General features: G+C 44.5%; 1 protein-coding gene across 2 annotated transcripts; it reads left to right on the top strand.

Moving 5' to 3' along the window:
- The first annotated feature begins 9,662 nt into the window (after positions 1 to 9,662).
- KCNS2 (potassium voltage-gated channel modifier subfamily S member 2) lies at positions 9,663 to 17,979 on the top strand. 2 transcript variants are annotated; one of them, XM_043539301.1, is made up of 2 exons: positions 9,663 to 9,984; positions 11,243 to 17,979. In XM_043539301.1, exons 1-2 carry the CDS (start codon positions 9,965 to 9,967, stop codon positions 12,708 to 12,710), a joined length of 1,488 nt encoding a protein of 495 aa, XP_043395236.1. In that variant the 5' UTR covers positions 9,663 to 9,964; the 3' UTR covers positions 12,711 to 17,979. The 2 variants fall into 2 exon arrangements, with proteins under 2 accessions (XP_043395236.1, XP_037748154.1); XM_037892226.2 differs by lacking the exon at positions 9,663 to 9,984 and adding an exon at positions 10,507 to 10,629 and having other exon boundaries at positions 11,243 to 17,973.
- Positions 17,980 to 24,787: the final 6,808 nt, after the last annotated feature.

The raw sequence follows: 24,787 nt of genomic DNA, 5'->3' as shown, positions 1-24,787 counted from the left end.
GAGGACTGCTGGCCCTTAAAGGGGTAGACCATCCTGTTACAACTTGACATCCCCCTTCAACCCTGTGACCACATCCAGAAATAGGCTCAGAAGTGACAATTTTGGTAAAACTTTTTTTAAAAGATCATTTCTCTGTTTTCTCATTGTAACCTTTTCTGGTGCTGGGCCGAGCAAAACAAACACATTTTTCCTTTCTTAAAAAAAGGACTTTCAATATTAAGTAATATGGCAAAATAATTTGCAAGCCCGTAAAGAACAAAAGACCCCCACTGTGTCTAATGCACTACATTTATGCCTCTGGTTTTACAGTTATAATTCAATGGCCTTTTTCTTTATCGCTGTGTTCAGTGCAAGCAGATCTTAGAATGCACAGTATGGGTAGCCTGGATGTCTAATCAGACAGAAATGAGCTAAGGAAAGAGTAATTTTATACTGAAACCCTGCCCTAAGCTGTATGAAATGTCAGTAAGTGCTATTTAAGTAAAATGTTAATAAATATATATCATGACTCGATTAAATGCTGTGAAATGAGCCATTCACGGTCTCTTGTGAAAAATAAAAGCCAGAGTTTCACTGAAGTATTATACAGAGGGGCCCCTGTGGCGAATGTGATGCTTCATGCAGCTGAGAAGGACTAGACCTGACTCCTGACCTTCTCGAAGCAGCTCCTTACATTCGCTATAGGAGGCTGCTCAAGAGAATGGTCCTGTCTGCCTACACAGGCTGCGTGCATGTCCTCTGTTGCACTCTCAGCCCTGGGTAACCGAAATGAGTGTGGCAAATGAGGCCTGAGAGTAGAATACCCCCATGAGTTTCCCCACTTTAGCTCCTTGGAGCATGTTGGCCAAAATTAGCACTGCACAAAATTTTGGATCTGAAACCTTTTTCAGTGAAAAATTGCAGCTTCATCGAGACAAAAACATCAGTTTTGCTGAACTGTTTGTCTCGAAAACAGAAAATTCTGAAGAAGTTAAAACATTTTGTTGCGATATTCTCAAAACAGAGTGTTTTGATTTTTCAGTTCATAATGACTTTTTGGTTTGAAATGCCCTTCAATTTTATTAAAAATCTTCTAAAGGGATCAGAATGTAAACAAAATGTTTCATTCAACCCAGTTTATTTATTTATTTATTTATTTATTTCACTTTTTGAGTCTCTGAAAATTAAAAAAAAAAAAGTTGGGTTTGGTTTAATCCAAAGCAATTTTTTTTTCAAAATTGCCCATGAAACAAAAAACAATCCATTATTTGCACAGTGCTAGACAAGATACAACTTACTAGAGAGGTAGAGTGTGTCCTATGACTAGCTCAGAAGCATCTCCCAAAGCAACTGATTATATAAAACTATCTGATGGGAAATGGACCCAAAGTGGGCAAAGGGAAAGTGATAGATACACTCTCAAAAAGAATTAACATTAACATGTGTGACATTGTCAGAGAGCACTCGGAAACTACAGCTACCAGTGGACTAACAGAACAGTGAATGATGGAGTGAAACTGACTAGAAATAACAATCATTGTGACTGTGAAACAAAGTATTAACTGCATCCAAACTAAGTCTCATTTCCAGGAGCAGCCATAAATCTGCCCTACTTGTGTCAGATTGTGTGAGTCACAAATAGGATTCTGTAGATAGAAAGAGCCTGGCAAAACCTTCATCCTTCAGTCACAAAGTGATAACCATCACCTCACAAAGATACTGGAAGGCCCGATTAATTGATATTTATAACAAACTTTGGAATCCTGAGATGAAAGTCACTATAAAAGTGCACCAGAATTTTTTATTGTTCCTAGACCACCTGCTTAGACCAGAAGCATTCTCTTTTAACATTGCCTGATACAGCTACCAATCTGCTGTCTCTTTGGGAATTTCATAAAACAGATGTGGCTGTCACATTTAATCTCTCTTTTACTAAAAACAAGGACGAACTTGAAGAGGATATAAAATGAACTGTATGAAAAGTGAGGGTGAGAGGAAGCCCCATTGTTCTGTTCTCACAACGCATGGACATACCAGCTGCACCATCGGAGTACTGCCCTGGTGACTAACTCCACCAACATCACAAATTAGGCCTGACCTAGTTTCACTCAAAATGTTCATTCAGCAGCTGATTGGTGTATTATTCTGACTGCAGCTAAAGTACAAAATTGTACTGTGAAGCAGTAGTTTGAAAAGAAGACAAAAACAGGATTCATGTTTTCCTATACTCACAATGCCTCTAGCACTATATATTAAAATAATCAGTCAACAGGTGGAACGATGCAGCCAAAAACATTCCTATATTCTCATGGTTCCCTACTGTGCTCTTGAAAAGAATTATTTCAGTTTATCCTCTCACTCTTTATTATAGGAATAACAAAGTCCAGGAGAAGGGGGGGGAAACATAGTTCAGGACAGGGAACCTCCAAGTGGCCTCAGTTCAGAAAACCAGAAGTAAAAGCATGTGCTTCACTTGATTTAAGTAACATGTAACAATTAAGTACGTTTAAGTGCTTTCCTTAATCGGGGTCAAAATTTGAATTTCTAGGTCACTTCAAGTGAGGACCCAAAAGTTTGAATGCTTTTTTGAAAGCTATCTGAACCAGATGAACCTCTTGAGAACATGGAATTGGACTGTAAATCCCATGAAAACAGGCTCTCTCATGGGATCCTGGCCCTTCTTCTTGAAACTTTTCTCTCTTACCAACATAAATTGAGGCAATAAAAGATATTACCTCACTCACCTGGTCTCTCTAATATCCTGAGTCTGACACAGCTACAACAACACTGCATCCAAAAATTGCTAGCATTTCAGAAACTTTAAAAGTGGAAGAGGGAAAATAAATTAAAATAAATGGGGTTCCTATTTTATTCTGAATTGGTTCACTCATTTTAAAGCATAATCTACAAACACCAAAGGAAATCAAATCTTAGTGAAAAGAAAATGGTATCTGGATTCCTCATTTAGTGACGAGCAACATTTCAACAGCCAAAATGTGTTTGGAGAGGCATAAAAATGTGCATGCTCCCAATTAGATCTTTCAATAGGACAGTCTGACCTTTGGGATAAATTACAGCTCAGATTACATTGGAGATACATTTCATTATAAGAATTGCCACCACATATTTGCAGCAAATCTATCCGAGATGGATCGTTGTTAGAGAAAAGCTCATTATTAATTCACTGCCTTTTTTCCCCTCTGTTGAATACAACCTGTAAGCAATCTATGTTTTAGAACAAGGTTTTTGAATTCCTTTTGGTGGGAGTAGAACATATATGTTTTGGCGATTAAGTTAAACAGAATTATTTTTATAAACAGGATTTTCTATAGCAACCACCTTGAGGTTCTGCAGAACAAGAGATATTTGTCTTCATATTTGTCTCTGCTTCATAAAGGACTTGGAACATCGCCTATTACATCAGGATGACACAACATTAGAGACACTGACCCACTCTGGGAGAACACCTTAGTTCACAAATAGAGTTGTAATGAGCTGGAAAGTATGTATGTGCACCACTGTCCTTTATTGGTTGGTATGAGAACTTCTTCACATTGCTGCTAACAGCTAAAGCAAAGTCATTTTTAGCTTAGGGGGGAGTGATTGGTGCTTGTGGAGTAGGAGAAGGTGGGTTCTGTTCTCACTATGACCAGCATGCTTTGCATATTATTAGTATTTATTTGTTTTGTGGTAGAACCTAGAGGCCTGGTTTCCATTGTGGTAGGGGGCTGTACAAACAGAGCAATCTGCCCTGAAGCACAATCTAAGACTAGAGACAACAGGAGGATACAACAAATATGTCGGGGCGGGGGGGGGGCACACAAGGAAATAATGAGGTGATACTGGTCAGCATGATATGTAGTAGTCACAGGATAGATAGATAGATAGATAGATAGATAGATAGATAGATAGATACTGGGTGACCATGGTTTGCAACATAATTACACCTAGATGGCCACAGATTTGTCACAATTTGTTAAGCAGTTCCAGGCTGCCAGGTTAGTTAGTCTGAGAAGCTTCTCTGCCCTCACTCTCCAACTTCTGTATGCCCTTTTAATAAGCAAAATCAGTTCTCAGCTGGGATTGATATAGGCTAAGAAATGGTTTGTCATGTTCGCAAATTTTAATTAAGCCATTTCTAAATAAAGACGACTACAATTGTATTTGACTTGTTTTCTGTGTTTAGGTGAAGATGCTTGGGTCACACGTTGAAGAAACGAAAAATTAACACCACTTTTCTTGGAGCTTTAGCTTAAGAAAGTTCTTTCCCATTTACTTAGAACAACTGGCATCATGTGCATCTCCTCTGGCTGTGGAAGCCATGTGCTCAGCACATAAAGACTAAAATCAAAGAAAGCAATCTACATTGTCCAAAACTTGGGGCAGATCCTCAGCTGATGTCGATCAGCCTAAGACCCATGCATCTGTTCACACCAGCTGAGGATCTGAACCAGGGGCTTCATGTTTTGGTTGGTGTTTCCTGGAGTAACATTATCCAGATAAATAAAAACTAAGAACTGCAAGATAAAAAGGACCTAGTTACTGACTCTGAGAGCAAATGTGCCTGAGGGGTGCTTGAGAATACATTTTTAAAAAATCTTGGGACAGAAAGGTTGTTTCAATATGAATACTTTTGAAAATTTAACAAACATTAATTTTTATAATTAAATTATATTAAATTTAGATGAAGTTAGTGTTTGTGAAAGATACCAGCTTGACAGTCCTGTAGGTCCGCACTACATTCCTTGTTCCTCAATGTAGAACTTCACATTTGGCTGTATTAACATGTATGTTGTTTGAATGCACCCAGTTACCCAAGCACTCCTAAAAAATGAGGTACTGTATCCTGGAAAGAAGCATTTCTGAAATGAGTCTGAAGAGGATCTAGAGGTCATAGTAGACAAGAAATGCAACATGACTGTCAGGGTGATGCTGTGGCATAAAGGGCTAATCCTTGGATGGATAACCAGGGGAGTAGGTGCATGGAGGCAATTTTACCTCTGTATATGACAGTGAAAAGACTGAACCTGGAATGATGCCTGCAGTTCTGGTGTCCACATCTTTTAAAAGGCATTGAAAAATTGGAGCGGGTGCAGAAAACAACTCCACAAAATGAATTGAGGGCTGGAGAAGATTCCGTAAAGTAAGATACATAAAGAGCTCACCTTGTGTAGCTTATCAAAATGAATATTGAGAGGTGACTGTGTTATAGTGTACCAGGACCTTCACTGGCAGAAAATACTGGTTACTAAAGGGATTTTCAGCCTAACAGAGCAAGGCATAACAAGAGCCAAGGGCTGGAAGCTGAAGCCAGAAACATTCAAATTAGAAATAAGGCCTCTCTTCGTTACATTTTTTTTTTCGTTGTTCATAAAATGTGGCATTTCATGCTGATAATCTCTATGGCCATTTCTTCAGATCAAGATTGGATGCCTTTTTTGGTAGATATGCTTTAGTCAAATACAAGTTATTGGTCTCAGTACAGGGATAACTCTTCACAGAGCTCACAATAGCACTTGTATACCATTGAAAAAGGCAGCAACAGCTTGGTGGCTACAGACATTTTGTGACAAGATGAAGTAAATGTTCTAGGACAGTAACTCATTTGATAGTCAATCAGTGGCTTCTTCAGAAGGGTGGTAGATAATTGCATTGCCCAGTATGAATATGTGATTTATTAACCATAGTTTATTTCTGTAAAATAATCAGTGCTTAATTTATGCCAGAGCTTGCCAGGACTGAGCCCCGGCACCTCTAGGTTTGGCAGTTCCTAGACCCAGAACCTCTGGGCTTGCTGCATCAGTTCTGAATGTTAAAAAATATTGATTCATCCCTGCTTAGGCTCCGGCACCTCTTTATTACAAATTAAGTGCTGAAAATAATACAGAGTTTCCTAAACAATGAGTGTTTAAATTAGTGTATAGAAATTTACCAGAATCATTTGATCCTGATTATTCATTTCCCTTTGCCTAGTCAAAAGGAAGTGAGTCCTGAAGTATAGGTCCTGGCTCGTAAGTCAGTACGGACTGTAAGTGTAACAAATATGGAAAGTGAAGTACTGTCTTTTTTGCTTTAGACACTGGAATTAACAGGATGTCTTTCTGAATGCCTACAGTTTGCTGCCTCATAGAGATGATCAGAATATTAGGGAGGAATGCCACATTTTATGAACAAAGAAGCAAAAATGTAACCATTAAAATACTCCTTTTCTATATATATGCTGGTGACATTTCAGTGTTTCTACAACCACCAGTAAATGTGTAGAATAATGGCGAGTTCTTATAGAGCACTTACAGCATTTACACTTACAAGTGCTTTACAAACGTTAACTCATCATTCCTCACAGCAGCCTACTATAGTGCGAGGAGAACTGAAGCAGAGAGATTAAGTGATTTGCCCAAGCCCACAGGGAGAGTCAAGGTCAGAGCTAGGATTAGAGCTCCAAAGTTTCTGGCTCCCATTCCTGTACTCAGACCATTATCTTCTCTTGCTCTTGAAAGCAGGGATGGCTACCAAATACCCTAAAGAATCTGGCACCTGTCCAGTAAGATTGACTCACTGTTAACTACAGTGGTGCTACCCTCTATAAGAAACGGTGTGCTCCACTGAAGAGTTAGACAGCCTCACTGCAGGGGATCCTGGCACTGGCCTATGGAGTGTAAACCAGCTGCCTGCCTGCTGTACAGTACTAACCAGAAGCGGAGAAAGGAGGAAAAATTAAGTTCAGTGCAGCGGCACTTTCCCTGAATACCAGGCAGATTGGTGTGAATAATTCAGTGTGGATTCAGAGTCACGTTAGACTCTCTCAAAATGAAATGAACCAGGTTGGAATTCCAGATGCCTCCAGGGAAAACTGGGCAGTTATCTGGGACACAGAGGCAGAGCTGGTGTGTGGAGAAGATAAGGCAAGAATGAGAGAAAGACACCGAAACACAAGGAAATGAGAGACAAACAGCCCCAGAGCCATGGGTGGCGGGTATCATAGGCCAGGGAAGGCGAAGCCTTCCCTAGTTCCACTGCCGCTGACTGGCCACCAGACACCTGTGCCCCACCCCTTCCCCAAGGCCCCCACTGCCTGCTGCTGCCTGCCATGCCTGATAAATCTTCCTCCACTCCACCCCCGCACACTGTGGAGGTCCCCGCTGCTCGCTGTGTCCCTCCTCCTCAGTGGTGGGGGGGTGAGGAAGGATGATGCTTATACCCAGGACAGGAAGGAGAGAGAAAGGGAGGAAATCAGAGAGCCACTCACACACCAGTTAGGGAAAGGACAGAAGGAAGCAAGCAGTGAAATTAGATGTGGGATACAGAGAAAGGCAAATGCAGGGAGAGAAGCATGAGAGACAGCTGGCAGGGGAGCAGCACTCTGGCCCCCATTCAGAAAAGTACCTAAGCACGTGCTTAATTTTAAGCCCAAGTATTCCTATTGGCTTCAGTGTTTAGTATCTATAAAGTGACTATTGACTACAATGGGCCTGTTCTTCAGATTCAAGCTAAGCATGTGCTTATAGGCTTTGCTGGATCAGAGCCAGAGCACTCAGCACCTTGCAGAATGAGCCCATATACATAAAGAAACCCAGAGAGGGAAGACACACAATGAGAAAGTGGGGAGTAAGGTGCAGCGGGGGTTGGAGGGGTAGTGCACAAAGGCTAGGATAGGAGACTACATACCTCATAGGGTGGGAACAAGTGAAGAGGCTGGGCTACCAACACAACAAGGATCAGAAGCACAGACCTGAGCCCCACATATCACTCAGGCCATTTGTGCCGCCAGACTTTTCTACTTTGGTCCTGAGGATGTTCTTTACAAAAATAACTGGCAGGTTCTTGCAAACAGGTGATTAACTGATTTAATGAACAATATCAACAAGTGAATCATCACCATCCTCATCATGTTCCCATTACGCCTCTGGTGTTTAGGGCATTGACAAAACTCCTCCACTCCCGTCTGTTTCTGGCAAGTCTTTCAATGGTTCTCCAGCTGTGCCCCAGGTTTTTCAGCTTGTCTTCCACAGTTCTTCACCATGTTGTTTTCAGGCAACCTCATTTTTGCTTGCCTTCAGGTGTCCATCTTATTGCTACTCTGGTGATGGAATCAGTTTCCATCCGAAGCACATGGCCAATCCATCTCCAACGCCTCCTGGCAACGATGGTGCTCAGATCCTCTTGGCTGCACTGTGTCAGTAGATCTTGATTTGAGCTTGTTCTGAGCCAAAAGATACAGATTTTTCTGAGGCAGGTTGTATGGAATGAAGACAGTTTGGACATGTCATACTTTCTCATTCCCCAGCATTCTGCCCTATAAACTAATGTTGAAAGTACACAGCTCTGATAAATCTTGCGTTTGGTTTTGCTGTTGTATTTTGATGATTTCCAGACTGTATTTAAGCTCCTGAAGGTGTTCTGGCTTTATTGATTTTGTTCCAGATGTCCCGGCTTGTTCCACCATCCAAGAAGTAAATGCTGACCCATAAATTCCCCAGTAGGGTGTGTTTTGTCCCAAAGCACTGAAAGAAAAACCTTGTTTGTTTCATTGCCGGCCCCTAAAGAAGTGTGTATTCAGTGCTGTTCAGCAGAGCTGCACATGCACAGAGAAATGCTCCACCCCTCTTCAGTGCATTTGGGTCTATAAGGGCTGGGGCTAAGCTGGGGGAAATGGTAAAAGACCCCAGAAAGGAGCATGCTAAAGAAAACCCTCCATTTTGCCTAGGTCTCTGGTACTGCTTCCAGCATCTGCTTTTAGAGAGTAATATTAGAGCAATCCCTTGTCATGAGCCACGTGGAGGATAGGTCCATCAATGGCTATTAGCCAAGATAGTCAGAGGTGCAACCTCCAGGTTCTAGGTAGCCATAAGCCTCTGCCTGCCAGAAACTGGGACTGGAAGACAGATGGATCATTCGATAATTGCCCTGTTCTGTTCATTGCCTCCGAAGCACCTGGCATTGGCCACTGTGGGAAGACAGGATACTGGGCTAGATGGACCATTGGTCTGACCCAGTATGGCTCATCTTATATTATCAGGTTCGTTCAGGTGCCAGAGTCTCAAAAGCAGAACAAATAGGGCAAGATAATGCAGCTTGCAGAGTTTTCGGACAGTTAGGTATATAACCCATTTATAAGTCGCCTATCCCAGAGCATTTGTGCTCTGTACAAGCAAACCCATTGTACAATCAAATCAGCTGTAGAGATGGCAAAGAATGGGTCTGTAGCAGCAGCTGACCTGGCGTTTAATATGGACGAAAGAACTGTTCTCACTAACTCTTTGCTGTTCCTAGTATAACCTATCACTTGAGGTCTAAAAATGTTGTTCTACCAAAAGGAACAAAGAGGCTCAAGGCGCGGGCGTGGGGGCGCGGGAGGGGAAACAGGCGTGGCAGTTCCTGATTTAAATTGCTGAAGATCGCCGTGATCCTTCCTTCCACAATGGCAGGGCAGTAAAGCAATCTTTTGAAAGGTATAAGACACTGAAGTTTTGGAGCCTGCTTTTCTGGCAGCGAGACATGAGTGGCATTTAGCTAATCTCAAGCTTCAGCACGATTTCAGGTAGAGAGAATTGTTTTGACAAGTGCATACGTGTTTTCAATCAGAATGAACGCTACCTGTTCATTTCAGAGCGCTAGCTGCACATGGGCAAGTTCATACATGTAGGGAAGAGCTGCATGTAGGTGGGGAGATAATGCAGTCTCTCTCTCTCGCTCTCTCACACACACACATCAGTTGTCTCCCTGGCCAAAACCTCACCTACCCATATTTACATAGGCCAGGGCACCAAAGTGTGGCAATTGGGGTTTCTCTGCGAGCGCTCAGCGTTTCTGACGAGGCAGAGCCCCAGTGTACACTGTGTGAGCAAGCCCAGATGGCTCTGGACTTTGACACTGCCATCGCTTTGATGTGCAAGTGACGCTTTGCAAACTTGAGACCCGGTGTTGGGGAAGCGTGAGGCGAGCAGGCGTTAAAAAGAAAATCTCGGGAGCCGTTATCATTTCCATGCAGCGCCGGAGCGTGGGGTAGGAGAGAGAGAGAGAGAGAGAAAACCCTCCAGCACATCAAATGTGCTCGTGCCATCAAATCTCAGCCAGGGAGCCAGGCTACGCTTTTGTGCAACAGACACGCGTAGGGAACCTGCCTCAGTAGGGGCACTGCCGGGCTCCCGGGCGACAGCCCCATTTCTACCCTGGCTGGGGTTTAATCCCTGCACGAGCCGCTCCGCGGGCGCCCCGAGCCCCGCCCGGCCGCGAGGGGTTCCCCGGCGCGAAGCAGGGCGCGCCCCGCGGGGCTGAGCAGGGGGCGGCCGGCGGTCGCCATGACGGGCGCGCGCGCGGCAGCCGCCTGCCGGGGCTGAGCGGGGCGGGGCGGCCGGCGCGGGAGCTGTCCCTTCAGCACCACCGCGCGCCGGCTCCGCCTCGGGCAGCGGAGCCAGCATGGGAGCCCTGCCGCCGCCGCCCGCTCCCCAGCCCCGCTGAGCGCAGCCGCCTCCGGCGCACGCCGGGAAGAGGAACCCCGGCCGGCTCCCGGGGCCCCGCGGCTGCCGACTCCCCTGCCCAGCCCCAGCGCCCCGCCTCAGCGCGCGGGCAGGGGGCAGCCGCGATGCCGGCACGGGGCTGCGGGACGCGCCAGGCTCCGGCCGGGGCGCCCAGCTGCTGAGCGGACAGGTAGGGCGGCGCGCTCCCCGGGCGGCGGCCGGCGGGGCGGGGCGGGGCGCAGGGCGAGTCCCTGCCCGGGGCCAGCGGCGGCCCCTGGGGGGAAGGGGAGCCCGCGCCGGGCAGCTGGGGGAGTGGCCCCCACGGGGCTGCTCCGCGCCAGGCTCGGCCCGGCGGGTCCCTGCGCTGAAGGGCGGGGCTGGGGTTCCCTCCCAGACACCAAACTGCCCTGGGAGCAGAGTCCAGTTCCGGCCGCCTCGCGGCCCCCCGGGAGCGGCCGCGATTGCCGGGGGCGCTACCGGCTGAGGGGGCCAGTCACCGTGTTTCACGCCAGGGGGCTTCTCCCAACACTGGGGCGAAGCAAGCGGAGCCCAGCCAAGCCCCGGGTAGCTGGTGATTTCCTAGCGGCCCCAGGGACTCGCCGCCCGTGCTCATTACACGGCCACGCTGCGAACCCTGCCTCCGAAACAAAGACCAGCCCTGAGTGTACGTGAGCGCCGGGGGCCGGCTCGGGCTGCCGGGTGGCGATGCCCTGGGTGGCAAAAGGCCAGAAGGAAAGGCAGGAAAGGGGGAAATCCCCATGGGGTCACCCCTGGCACTGATTTGCGGTTTGATCCCATTCTAGGTCTATTCCCGGCGCCCCTTGGAAGACGCTCACTATGCCCGGGCGGAGCCTGGAAGATTTCTCTCTGGCTTACTCGGAAGACAATGAGATCAGCATCAACGTCGGCGGCTTTAAGAAAAAGATGCGATCCAACACCCTACTAAGATTTCCCGAAACCAGGCTGGGCAAACTGCTGAGCTGCCACTCAAAGGAGTCGATATTGGAGCTCTGTGACGATTATGACGACGCCAAGAACGAGTTTTACTTTGACCGGAACCCCGAACTTTTCCCCTACGTGCTACATTTTTACAACACCGGCAAGCTCCACGTGATGGGCGAACTCTGCGTGTTCTCCTTCAGCCAAGAGATTGAATACTGGGGCATCAATGAGTTCTTCATTGACTCGTGCTGCAGCTACAGCTACCACGGGAGGAAAATGGAGCCGGGTCAAGAGAAATGGGAAGATCAAAGTGACCGGGAAAGCACCTCGTCTTCCTTTGATGAAATCTTGGCCTTCTACAATGATGCCGCCAAGTTTGACAGACAACCCTTTGGAAACATCAGGAGGCAGCTCTGGCTAGCGCTGGACAATCCCGGCTACTCTGTCTTGAGCCGAATATTTAGCGTCCTGTCCATAGTGGTTGTTCTTGGGTCCATTGTGACCATGTGCCTGAACAGCCTCCCGGACTTCCAGCTGGTGGATAGCTACGGGAAGGCCGAGGAAGATCCTCGCTTTGAAATCGTGGAACATTTTGGCATTGCATGGTTCACATTTGAGCTGATGGCAAGATTTGCAGTGGCTCCTGACTTCTTGAAGTTTTTCAAGCATGCCCTGAATCTGATTGACCTCATGTCCATCCTGCCATTTTACATTACCTTAATTGTTAACTTGGTTGTGGAAAGTAGCCCGGCTTTAGCAAATTTAGGTAGAGTAGCCCAAGTCCTGAGACTAATGAGGATCTTTCGCATCTTAAAACTTGCTCGACATTCAACTGGCCTCAGGTCTCTTGGGGCCACTTTGAAGTATAGCTACAGGGAGGTAGGGCTTCTCTTACTCTACCTCTCTGTTGGGATCTCCATATTCTCTGTAGTGGCTTATACCATTGAAAAAGAAGAAAACGAGGGCTTAGCCACCATCCCTGCTTGCTGGTGGTGGGCTACAGTTAGCATGACCACAGTTGGCTATGGAGATGTTGTCCCAGGGACCACTGCTGGCAAACTGACGGCATCTGCATGCATCCTAGCTGGTATCTTGGTGGTAGTGCTTCCTATCACACTCATCTTCAATAAATTCTCTCACTTTTATAGGCGTCAGAAACAGCTAGAAAGTGCCATGAGGAGCTGTGATTTTGGTGATGGAATGAAAGAGGTTCCGTCAGTCAATTTAAGGGACTATTATGCTTATAAAGTTAAATCCCTTATGGCCAGTTTTACCAATCTGAGCAGGAGTACTCCCAGCGAACTAAGCCTAGATGATTCACTGCATTAGACTGCAGGTCTGACAGCAGTTTGCATGATGTGCACCAAGAGCTGTGTTTATAAACATTCCTATTCCTTGGGGTTTTTCTAGCATATAGTGTTGCTGACACTGCACTAACTTTGCACCTAACAGGAAATTTAGTTGCAAACTGACAGTTTGCACATTTCCATCCTGTTGCATAGAAACAAAATGCTCATTTTTCTAGACAAGTGTTACTGTGTCCATGACACTAGTGCTAGTGGTGCAGTGCTGATTTGTTACTTAGCTTGTTTCCTTTAGACGTCCTTGTATGAGCAGAGAAATGAGTTGATCCAGGGGAAAACACACAACTGTGAAATTAACAATGAAATAATCTGTTTTCACTTACACTGATGTAACAACTCTTATTATCTGTGCATTTCCCAATTAGTTTAAAGTGCTCGCAAGGCAGATTTTAAAAAGAGCATTTTAAAGTATCTGACACTAACTGCAAGTTAAAAACTTACCTGTGAATAGTTTACATAGTAACACATTGCCACCTTGTTATGCCAGCTAATACTAACGTTAACCACATCTCTGAAAATGTGATTGAGTTTAGCAGTTCAGGGAAAACTGGCATTTATTCTAGAGCACATGTATTAAAGCATTAGGTGTTCTTTTGAAATTAAACATGTCGGTGAGATTTTCAAAAGCACTCGGCATTATCTAACTCTGCTTCCAGCCATATCAGAAGAAAAAAATCCCATTGCCCTCACTGGGAGCAGAGATAGGCCAATACTGAGCACTTCTGAAAAACTTACCCAAAGCTTTTAAATTATGAGCGCTTTAAGGCCACATTTTCAAAAGTGGCCTACAGCCTTGGTGCCCATCAAGACCCCTAGGGCTTGATTTTCGGAGGGGCTGAGCACCTGCAGCTCCTATTGACTTCAACTGGAGCTGCAGATGTTCAGCATCTCTGAAAGTCAGGGCCAAGGGAAGGAAGAAGGAAATTGGGCTTCAGAGGAAGTTGGGCTCCCAAAAATGGAGGCATCCAACAATTAGAAGCCACATGTGAAAACATGGGTCTCTCTAGAGTATGGAAATATTCCAAAGTGCATGATAAAGGCAGTATTTTAGGAACTGACATTTACCTACTGAAAGATGACTAATTAAAAAGATAGCATATGTATTTCTGAGATACAGCCTAATTTTATCAGGGAGGACTGTTTTGATGCTTGGCATGAGAATTAAAACAGGTGTCCATGGTAAATAATCTCATTAAGATTTTTGCAGCTGAAACTCTAAGGGAATAAATATAGCTAGTATTTCTACTTAAAAATGGTTCAGAAAAGGATTCCTGTTTCTCAGTTCAGGAAGAAGCATTAAGGCTAAGACCAAGAAAGGGCACTTATTGGATCAGATCCTCAGCTTGTCCAATGATTTGATGATTTAAAGCATCTGAGAATCTGACTTAGTATTTGTAAAGTCTGTTTTAAGTAAGACAGCAGATCTTGATATTTAATTGTCCAAGTCATGACTCTGCATAAACTAATCTTATGAGTGCTCAAAGTTGTCTCTCCCTGCCTACTGTAATGGTTTAAGGATCAATACTCTCAGCTCAGACAATGCCCTCTCTACCATACTATCATATTTCCTGTTCACTAGAGAACTGTGCTGTCAAGCAAACTACCAGTACTCAGCTGACAAAATGGCTCTTTTCTGTTCAAACCCTGCTATATTGCAAACCAGTTATCTATTGTTTTCAAGTCAATTTGTAGTATAGCAATTTATGAAGATAAGGTGGGTTCAGAGAATAGATTCAAATTAGGGAGATTAACAAGTGTCTTAAAGCACTAAGGCCAAAATTGTCACATTTGGAAGCCTAAAATTACACATCTAAATAATATTCAGGCACCTGAATAAAAATGGCCTGATTATCACAGATGCTGAGCATCCACAGCTCACCTTGGGTCAAAAGGACATAGGAGTTGTCAAACCAAAGCAGACCAGAGGTCCAGCTAATTCAGTGTGCTGTTTCTGATAGCAGCCAGCACCACATGCTTCAGAAGAAGGTATAAGAACTCTGAAATAGGTGGATGTGGAATAACCTGCCCATCTGGAAAATTTCTTCCCAGCCCCCTTCAGTTAGTGGTTGGCTTATGCATGAGGGTTTATAACCCTTCTAAATGTTTTTGTTTTTAAAAAATCCTTATTGATTTCCATATATTTCTCTGTAACTTCAGTAGGAGATATGAGTGCTCAGCACCTCTGAAAATTTGGCAGTTTATATTTAAGTTTCTGAATGTTGGATTTAGGTGCCTAAATTTAGGCATTCACATTCAAACAGGTAGGCCAATGCTTTCACCTCTGGAGGACTGAGTTCAATTTCTGTATTGGGTCACAGGTGTAGCTAAATTTGGTGGTCTCAACCTAGTCCTGAATTGGAACATTTGGATACTGTCATCAAACCTGGAAGGGTAGCCAAAAGGAGCATAGCACTAGATTATGGGCATTTCAGGTCAGGATTGATATACCTTGAAAGAAGTATGTGGGAGATCTTGCATAGCACTTATATACAGAGTGGGCTGAATCCTGTAGAGCTGGCAAAAAAGTCCATTGATGCAAAGGATAATTTGGCCTTCATTAGGTTTACCAGTTTGTGGTCTATCTCTCGCTAGCCAAGGGTCTTATTTTCTCAGCTTCATAAGCAAAGAATTCACAGAGTTTTTAAAAAATCCTAAATAGTATATTATTTTAAGGCCAGTTATTTCAGCAGACATGTAGAATTGTCAAAGGGTCACTAATTCCCCCAGCTGTTAGTTTAGCATTGCAAACTTTGGATTATTTAAATAAGATTAGATTATCTTGTTTTTTAGATTTATTATTCATAGGGACATTGTTCAGTCATTTCTTCAGAAACTGAATGGAAAGTTTCCAAATTGCATTTTATGAAAGAAAATGAAGTTTCCCAACGAGTCACTATTTTTATTGTATTGGTTGTAAGGAATTTTCATTATTGCTTTTTTTTTTATATAAGTGCTATGGATCAAAGATGCTAAATAAATAAAGTATTGCAATTTAGTAGGCACTCATTGCTATGATTCATTATGAAAATGACTTTATTATTAATTCAGGAGGATCCTTGCACACTTTACAAACTATATTTATAGAAGGGAATTACTTCATTCACCACGTAAATACAGCAACCGGGGGTGAAGCTTGGTCAGTGTTTAGGACACGAAGTAGCAAATACCGTATCCCAAAGTTAAACTACAGGTGGACATGCTGGCAGACTGAATGTAATTATCCAAACTTGAAACTTGCCCAGGACGCAAAGAATAACACAGACGAAAACAAGTAAAATGATTGAGTGTGTTATCATTGTTTTATTCAATGTCAGAAATGAGTCCTTTACCAAGGCTTACAGCCCTGCTTTTGCAAAATGGGTAATGACTAATGCAATGTGGAGTGGAGGGGGGAAAGGGCCTAGGACCTTAGTTTAGTCTGGCATACAAAATACACCACCCAATAGCACAGTGCCCCCTAGCACCATTGGGTCTGATTTAAATGATACAGTAAGTACATGTAAGGAGGAATGAGACATAGGCTGCCTGCCATTTTATAAAGGCAGCTATTGTAGGGCCCAGTCCTGTGAGCTGCTGAGCACCTCATCTTCTATTAACTGCAATAGCGAAGAAAGATACTGCACATTTTGCAGGAGAAACTCAGCACTTTGCAGGACTGACTGTTAGCGAGGACAGAGAGAAGACAAGCTGTTTGGCCGGCTACTATCCTGCTGGATTTTTAGATGACTGGTTTGTAAATTTGAGACAGTCTTGTGTCTTGTGAAACAGCAGGACCTGAATTCAAGGATGTGAGGTGTCACAGGCAGCACTCCTTTGTGTTCTAGGCTTCAAAACGGTCAGGGTCCAAAATCTGCTTGTGATGCAAGTGCTAGCCAATTAATAGTATTCTACCTGATGTGGGCTAATTCTGCTTTGTAAAGGGCACGTTTCCGGCGTCAGAGAAAACACTGAAACATGTTGCTAGTGCTATCTGTATGCTAAAAGGTTTAAAGTGGTTAAATGAGGATTATGGTTTTATTTCCAACCAAGTAATTTACTTTGTCTGAGGGATTAAACTTTGTTATGGAATTCTGATTTCTACTAAATCCCAGGAAAAACTTCCTAACTGTAAGAAGAGTAGGACAATGGAACAGAGAGCCTAGGGAGGTCGTGGAAGCTCCTTCACTGGAGGTTTTCAAGAGGAGACTGGAAAGCCACCTGTCTTGGATGGTTTAGACCAGGGGTTCTCAAACTGGGGGTCACGACCCCTCAGGGGGTCACGAGTTTATTACATGGGGAGTCGCAAGGTGCCAGCCTCCACTCCAAACCCCGCTTTGCCTCCAGCATTTATAATGGTGTTAAATATACAAAAAAGTGTTTTTAATTTATAAAGGGGGGCACATTCAGAGGCTTGCTATGTGAAAAGGGTCACCAGTGCAAAAGTTTGAAAACCACTGGTTTAGACACAACAGAGATTATCCTTGCAGTCCCTTCTAACCCTATGATTCTGTAGAGCTGGGCTGACTATTATGGTGTTCCAGGGCTGCTGCTGAAAAGCAATATGATTTATTTATAGCTTGTGATGAAGCAGTTAGTATTTGTTTAGATTTGGTATTAACACTTGTTTTATTATTCATAGATTTTAGTCACTTCTTAGTTGTCTCCTTCTGTGCAGACTGTGTATTATCCATTCTGAAATCAGACTTTTTCTTATATAATACAGCATGATCTGTTTCACATTTGTAATCTTAAAAATTGAGAACTTTGTGTTTGTTACTTCAGTTTTAGCACTTGCACACTGTTGTGTGGGCCTTTATTAAGATAGCAATGATCTGTTATATATATTAGCACTTTAATTTTCTATCTGGTGCCAACCATGTATTATCACACTGGTATACTCAGTAACTCAGGCTTGTGCCACATAATGCAAATTAATGAAAAAACAGTATTTAAATTTCATCAAGGGATTAAAATTTGATCTAAACTGCAGGACATTCCAAGCATATATTATGATTAAAGAAAAGCCCATATTGTCTTGAAATGATAGGTTTCTTTTTAAAACTTTTCATCAGAATATATTTGTTTAAATGTTCTGATCTGGAGAAACATTTTTGGGAATTAAACAGATGGCACACAACTCTTGTTTTCTGTTTGGTAGATTAGGGACTAAGCAAAATACCTATAATGTTCCTAGGTATTAAATCAATTTGACATGACCTTTTATTTCTTCCACAACAAACACTTTCCTTAGAGGCCTCTGCTGTGCACATGTAAGCAGTGTTCTGTGTTGGGTTGGTTATCCATTTCCTCTCATAGCATTTCTGATTTTAATCTACCTTTGATGGTACTTTCAAATAACATTCGACTTGCAATCACTGCCCATGTCACTGTGTCATGTCAGTAAGAGCCTTTTCTTATTTTATGCCTCTCCATTCATATCTCACATTATCACCTCACTTTCAATGAGGTTGCACAGAGATTAATTTGATCCACTATCTTCTCCTTCCAGCTGTCCACAGCAAGGTGGGGACATAATGATGATCCCCTGCAGTTTCAGAAGTATCTGTCATGAATACATCTTATATCCAAAAGAAAAAGACAGTTCTTCCCACCAGAGAATAAAGTACTGTATTAAAAGTACAAGCAGTACATAATGCATTATACAGAACAATTCATTGCATAGCTGGCTTATGGTAAGTCGACACTGCAACTAGACACCTGTGGCTGGCCTGTATAACTGTTTGGGCTTGGGCTGCAGCCAAGCTCTGGGACCCTCCTACCTCACAGGATCCTAGAGCCTGGGCTCCAGCCCGAGCCAAAACATCTATACTGCAGTTAAACAGCCCCTTAGCTCAAGCCTGAGAAGCCTGAGACAGCTGTAATGGGCCAGCCACAGGGTTTTAATTGCAGTGTAGACATATCCTGAGAGATTATTTTAGTTTTGTCCTCTCCCTCCAGCCCAATTTTTAAGTCTGTTATGATGCTTCATCTACACCAAGGACACCTGATCCCCTCACTATTGTCAAGTGAATCATGAGCCCTCATATACAAAATGATGGGCCATCAACTGGCAGAAACAACCTCCCACACACTCATGGAAGTGTCTGCTAAGGCCATGCAACTATAATGAGTCCGCCCTGAGCCTGAACTTGAGCCGGATAAGTGCTGTGGAGTTGATGAGTTATCCCTCAGCCTGAGCCTGATGAGATATCCCTGATGACCTGAGGGATCTGCATCAATTAATCAGGGTTCAGCCAATCCACAAGCACAGACCTAACCAGGTGACCCCCAAGGCCAGGGATATGGGCTTCCAATGGGAGCAGCCAGTCCAGTCTGCTCAACGTCACTACCTTACTGGGAATATCACCTGCCACTTGGTGGTTCTGACAGACTGCTCTAGCTTCTGCTCCTGCTCCAGCCTTGTTCCAACCCCATTCTTGATTCCTGCTCTGACCCCTGGCTCTGGTCCCCGGTCTGACCACCGCTGTTTCAACCACCAGGCCTGATCACCCACTTCTCAGTTTCTGACAGTTTGAGCAGACTACCTGATTTTGTGCCATGCCCCAGCAGTTGAGATGGAGACCCCTGGAATGTCTATCACTGAGATGACAGAGTTGGTCCATAGCCTTTGGGGTCAAATTGCCCAGTTGCATCTGGAGAATCCCTCCCTTCGCCCAGAGATCCTGCTAGTCCCACTAACCTCAGTAGAGCCAGCCATGGTACCTTTAGAACCCAGCCCAAAGGTTCCATTGCCGAAAAGGTTTGATGGGAATCCCCAGAAGTTCTTAATCAGCACTGCCTTTTGTTCCTGATGAATCCTGCAATATATCCCAATGATCAGACCAAGGTGAGGTTTATTACCAGTTTATTGACCGGAGAAGCCCTGGACTAGGCCTCGCAGGTCTTGGAACAGCAAGCCCTATTCTCAATAACTTTGATAATTCATCCAGGCCTTCTCTGTAATATTTGATGATGGGAATTGCATGTGTACTGCTTAAGTTGCCCTGTAGTTTTCCCAGCAAAGTGTTGCTCCATCTTGACCTACGCTGCACATTTTCAGTGTCTGGTCGCCAATACAGTGTGGAATGCTATCGGCCTACTCTGTGGGTATCAGTGCCACTTTGCTGCCACTGAGAGCCACCTTAAATTCAGACCTTCGGTGACCTAGGGAAATGATCGTATACATCCCCATTAGAGAGTTTGCGGCTGGATGTAACCTCGGCGTTGAATCCTCCGGTGAGGCCCCCTCTTCTGTCCAAATGTATCTTGGCAACAGTGAACTGTTGTCCTCCACACCTGCAGGTCTTGCTCCATCTCTGGGTCCCATCTGTGGTGAATTGCACCCATCTTGACTAGTAGATTCTGGGATGCTGGATTTGCTAAGGCTAATCAACTGCTGGTGAAAAGGAAGCCCACTCCAGATCTAGTGGAAACAATCAATGGTAGTATGCTTTCCTCTGGTCTGGTCACCCATGAATCCGTGCCCCTCCAGATTGAAATCCAAGATCATCTAGAGACTCTGCAGTTTAATTTATTTAAGTGATCACACTTTCCAATCGTGCTTAGTATTCCCTGGCTCTCAATGCATGATCCAAACATCTCATGGAAGATGCTTGAGGTACGATTCAAGTCAAGCTACTGCTGACAATCATGTCTGGCCAAATCAGGGGCCATGGAAACAAGAACCAGCATCTAGAAGTCCACTGCCATGTGTGTGCAGCAGATTCAAGAAGCCAACAGCTCCTTAATGCTTGTAAAATATCAAGTGTTTGCTGATGTATTTGATAAAAGGAATGCTGATATTTTACCCCTGCATAGACCTTACAGTCACCCCGTCGATCTCCTGCCAGGGGATAAAATTCCATTCAGACGGATTTACTCCTTATCAGAAACAGAACTCAGGGCCCTATGAGAATACCTTGACGAAAATCTTGCAAAGAACTTCATCCATCTACCCACACAAATGCCCCAATTCTGTTTGTGAAAAAGGATGTCTCCTTGTGCCTTTGTGCAGACTATCGTGCCTTGAACAAAATCACCATCTAAAACAAGTATCTTTTGCCTTTGATCAATGAGCTGTTGGAAAAGATCAGTTCTGCCAAGGTATTTACCAAGAGTGGCATTTACAACCTAGTTTTTATTCGGGATGGCGACCAATGGAAAACAATGTTTTACATATATTATGGCCATTTTGAATTTCTGCTTATGCCTTTCAGTCTCTCCAATGTGCCAGCCACATTCAGGCACTTTGCCAATGATAGTTTGAGGAATGTTCATGATGATTTACCTAGACTTTCTCAGAAAGTCAAACTATTCCTGCCCAACACATCTGTCTGGTATTCAAGGCCCTCCAAGTGAATGGCCTGTACTGAAAACCTGAGAAGTGTAAGTTTGATCGCCCCTTGTGACGACTTCTTAGGCTATGTCATTTCCTCTAATGGATTGCGATTGTGGACTGGGTATCCCCATGGAACATCCACAAATGTCCAGGACTTCCTGGACTTTGCTAATTTTTACCTAAGATTCATCAAAGACTTTTTTTGAAGATGGTTACCCCAATTACCCTCCTGCTCTGGTAGAACATCACATTTCCTTGGAAGCAGGAAGTCCAATCTGCCTTTGAGCTATTAAAGGAAGCATTTACACTGGTACCCACCTTTGTACATCCAGATCCATAAAACCTCTCATTGTCAAAGCAGGTGCCTTCAATTATGCAGCTGGAGCAGTGCAGTCACAGCAGCATGAGCCCCAGAATGTGCTTCACCCCTGTGCATTTTATTTCCGGAAACTGACACCCATAGAACAAAACTATCAAATCTGTAACAAAGAACTACTGACCATCAAGGCTACCTTTGAGGAACACAGTGTCTCCTCCTGAAAGATGCATGTTTCCCTGTCCAAGTATATACAGACCACAAGAACCTGGACAGAGCTAGCCCTAGACCAAATGGCTCCCTAGGCAAGGAGCATCTTTGGTGCCCTCCCCCCTCCATTTGTTAAACTTTTGAATACCTTATTTTTATTGCATTTGAATTAATTGGAGAACTTGGAGTGGAGAGTGCTTCCCATGTTGCAAAATGTGACAGATGTTGTCCAATTTGACATAGAGGTCTTTATCACTGATGTGCAAACATTCCCCATGTGTCAGCATCTGGTGAAGGGTCGTACATTGTTCAAGAGTGTTTTCCTGTCCACCGGCAGCTTACTAAGGTCATACAAAAAATCCCAGGTCTTTTCATGATGCTTCATTTCCCAAACCTTTCTTCAATGGACACTCGAGTAGTGTCAACAACAAGTGTCTTTTCTGCTCATTTACTGGAAATGTCATATCCTTGATTTTGCCCGGCCTATTCAAAATTGTACGATCAATATTGTCAGAGGTTAGGATTGCCAGCCATAAAGAAGGATCTGCTGTATCGATTTGTGGTGTGCAATTTTTCTCTCTGTTGTTTCTGTCAACATGCAAGGCTGATTCTTCTTTATCATTTCTTTCCTTTTCATGTAAACCAGATTTTTCTTTTTCATTACTCTGCTTTTCCTGTGAGCCACATTCTTCTTTATCATCACTCTCCTTTACATTGCCAGGAAAACTTCACAATTCTCCATAATTTTCCTCACGTTTCCATTTCTTACTTTCAGGTAAATCTGCTAATTCCTTAGTAATAGGACTTCCATCCTTTACACTTTGCTTCTCAATTTCTTCTGCACTGGGTAGGGTGACCATATTTCCCTATGCTGAACACAGGACACCTGGTAAAATTACTCATATTCAAGTGAGTTCAATGGCAATCAATCAGAACTACGCAGTAAAAATGTTCAAATTAACATCAAGTTGACTGAGCCCCTGTTACAAAGAAATACTGTGTATTTGGATTCTTTTTTTATTTACCTTCTTGTCTTTATGGCTTTAGGGTTCACACGGGAAGAGATGACACACACTCCCATACACCTCTCTCACACAGAATGGGTGACTGGCCAACCCGACCCTCCCTACCCAGCACTCTCTTCCCTCCATGCCTGGCTGGGCCCCCAGAACAGACCCACATCTCCTGGTACCTGGTGCAGCATCTTCCCAAGGCAACATGTGGCGGGGCATGCAGGGTCACATGCCCTCCCTCCCCAGATTTCTGCCAGGGTTCACACCAGAATGTGGCCAGCAGCAGCCTTTAGGCACTGTGCGGGAGGGAAGGGACGGGAGCTGCTTCCAACTGCAGGGGAGGAGGAGTGGGGAAGGGATGACCTGGCACATGTCTTTGCAGAGCTCATCTCTCCCTTTTCCCCCCCACCACCCCTTGCGGCTGGAAGCAGCTTGTCCCTTCCTGCCTGCACAGCGTCGAAAGGATGTAATACCTCCAGGCTGCTGCTGGCCACCAACTGTCCCCCCTGGCTACAGCATGGGCAGAAAGAGGTTAAGCACTAAGGATGCATTGTGCACCAGGGCCCAGGGAACCTGATTGCAGGGCTTCAGCACCGGCCAGAGAGGTGGCTCAGCACAGGAGAGTGCCTAGGGGACAGAGCTACCGCACCCTCCCTAGGGGCAGGATCCAGGGCAGAGGGGGTGAAGAGGGTGCTAAAACCCTGCCTGGGGGACTGCTGTGGAGCCTGCAGGGTCGGGGCACAAACAGGCTGGAAATCACTTTCCCCGCCATCATCACTCCAGAGCTTAGCTGAGGCATGGAGAGGCTTCTCCATGCCAGCGCTGTGCGGGGCTTTGGCACATGCACGGCTTGGCTCCTCCTGGCCAGCACCCCAGGCTGGAGGGTCTTGGGCAGTGGGGGAAGGGAGGAGCTTGCCGGTCAGGTTGCTGGTGAGCTGAGCGCTCCAACCAGGGGCTGGTTCTCTGCACAGCACTGGGAATGGGACGCGCCCCGCCAGGGGGGTTATGGAGGAGCAGCAGGTGGATGGGTGGCTGATGAGCAGGGATCCGGCCAGCAGCAGTAACCACCAGTGCTGATGGGGAGGGGGACAGAAAATATGGGACAATTTGCATGTTTTAAAGAAAAAGTCGGGATGCTTTCAGAAGGGCTTAAATATGGGGCTGTCCCTTTAAAAATGAGATGCCTGGTCACCCTAGCACTGGGATGATGGCTACTACTTAAAGCCTGCTCTATGCTGTTCTGTTTCAGATATTTTCCCATCAAATTTGCCACTTGCTGCAAACTAGATTGCAATTGAGCTTTTTGCTTCCTATACTGAGCTCCTGAAGACTTCTTTGGGAGCAGCTTTTATTTTCTAGGGGGGAATACAGTCAGAATTTGGGAGAGCAAAAGTCTACGTTCTGCAGTCTTAGAAAGTCATCAAACATTACATGTTAAGAATGGCAAAAGAAGTAACTATTTCTTTTATATTGTTGCATAGGGAGGGGTTTGATAGATATCTCTGGCATCTCATTAAATATGTCCTTTATTAGTCGCTACTTACACTCTTCAAGTCTTAAAACACAAGCACATTTTCACAATTCCACCATAAAACAAAGTTCACAATATCGCAGCTGGGCTTTCACTTTGTTCTGATATCTCACTGACTGACTGGTGACATCCTACCCATTATATACCTGCAAGGGCATGGCTGACAACATTCTATGAGGTTCAAAGAAAATGTAGTTCTCATAAAGTCTGGAAGGTTCCACAAGATTCTACAGATTTCCAGAACATTCCAGGTGGTTAGTGAAAAATGAATCCACACATGGAATGCCTGAAAAATTTTACTTCAAACATTCTATTTTCCTTTTTTGCTAACAACAAAAACAGCATCCTGAGCCTGGCGCCCCCCAAGCCTGGCACTCCAGGTGGTTGTTTGGGTTGCCTGCCCCTAAATCCAGCCCTGAACCTGGAGTACCTGTGAACTGCAAGGGCTCTCAGCCAGCATCAGATCCGTTGGTCTCTTTTTTCTTCCTGATTCTTTTTCACCCTGACCTATTGCCTGGGTATCTGGAATAGTAAACCTGATGCACTGTCCTACGAGGAGGAGTACCTGGACAAGAACAGTACGTCTCAGTCCTGAAACCCAGTCATTTCATCAATGTGATCGTGAACAGTGATTTGCTTTCTCTTGTAAAGCCCC

This window comes from Chelonia mydas, chromosome 2 (assembly GCF_015237465.2).
Source record: "Chelonia mydas isolate rCheMyd1 chromosome 2, rCheMyd1.pri.v2, whole genome shotgun sequence".
Taxonomy (NCBI): domain Eukaryota; kingdom Metazoa; phylum Chordata; order Testudines; family Cheloniidae; genus Chelonia; species Chelonia mydas.
This window is presented reverse-complemented; position numbering and strand designations above follow the sequence as displayed.

Coding starts and splice junctions, on each gene's coding strand:
- KCNS2 (XM_043539301.1), top strand. CDS start 9,965: ATGCAGCGCCGGAGCGTGGG. Junction 9,985..11,242: donor ATGCAGCGCCGGAGCGTGGG/GTAGGAGAGAGA, acceptor ATCCCATTCTAG/GTCTATTCCCGGCGCCCCTT.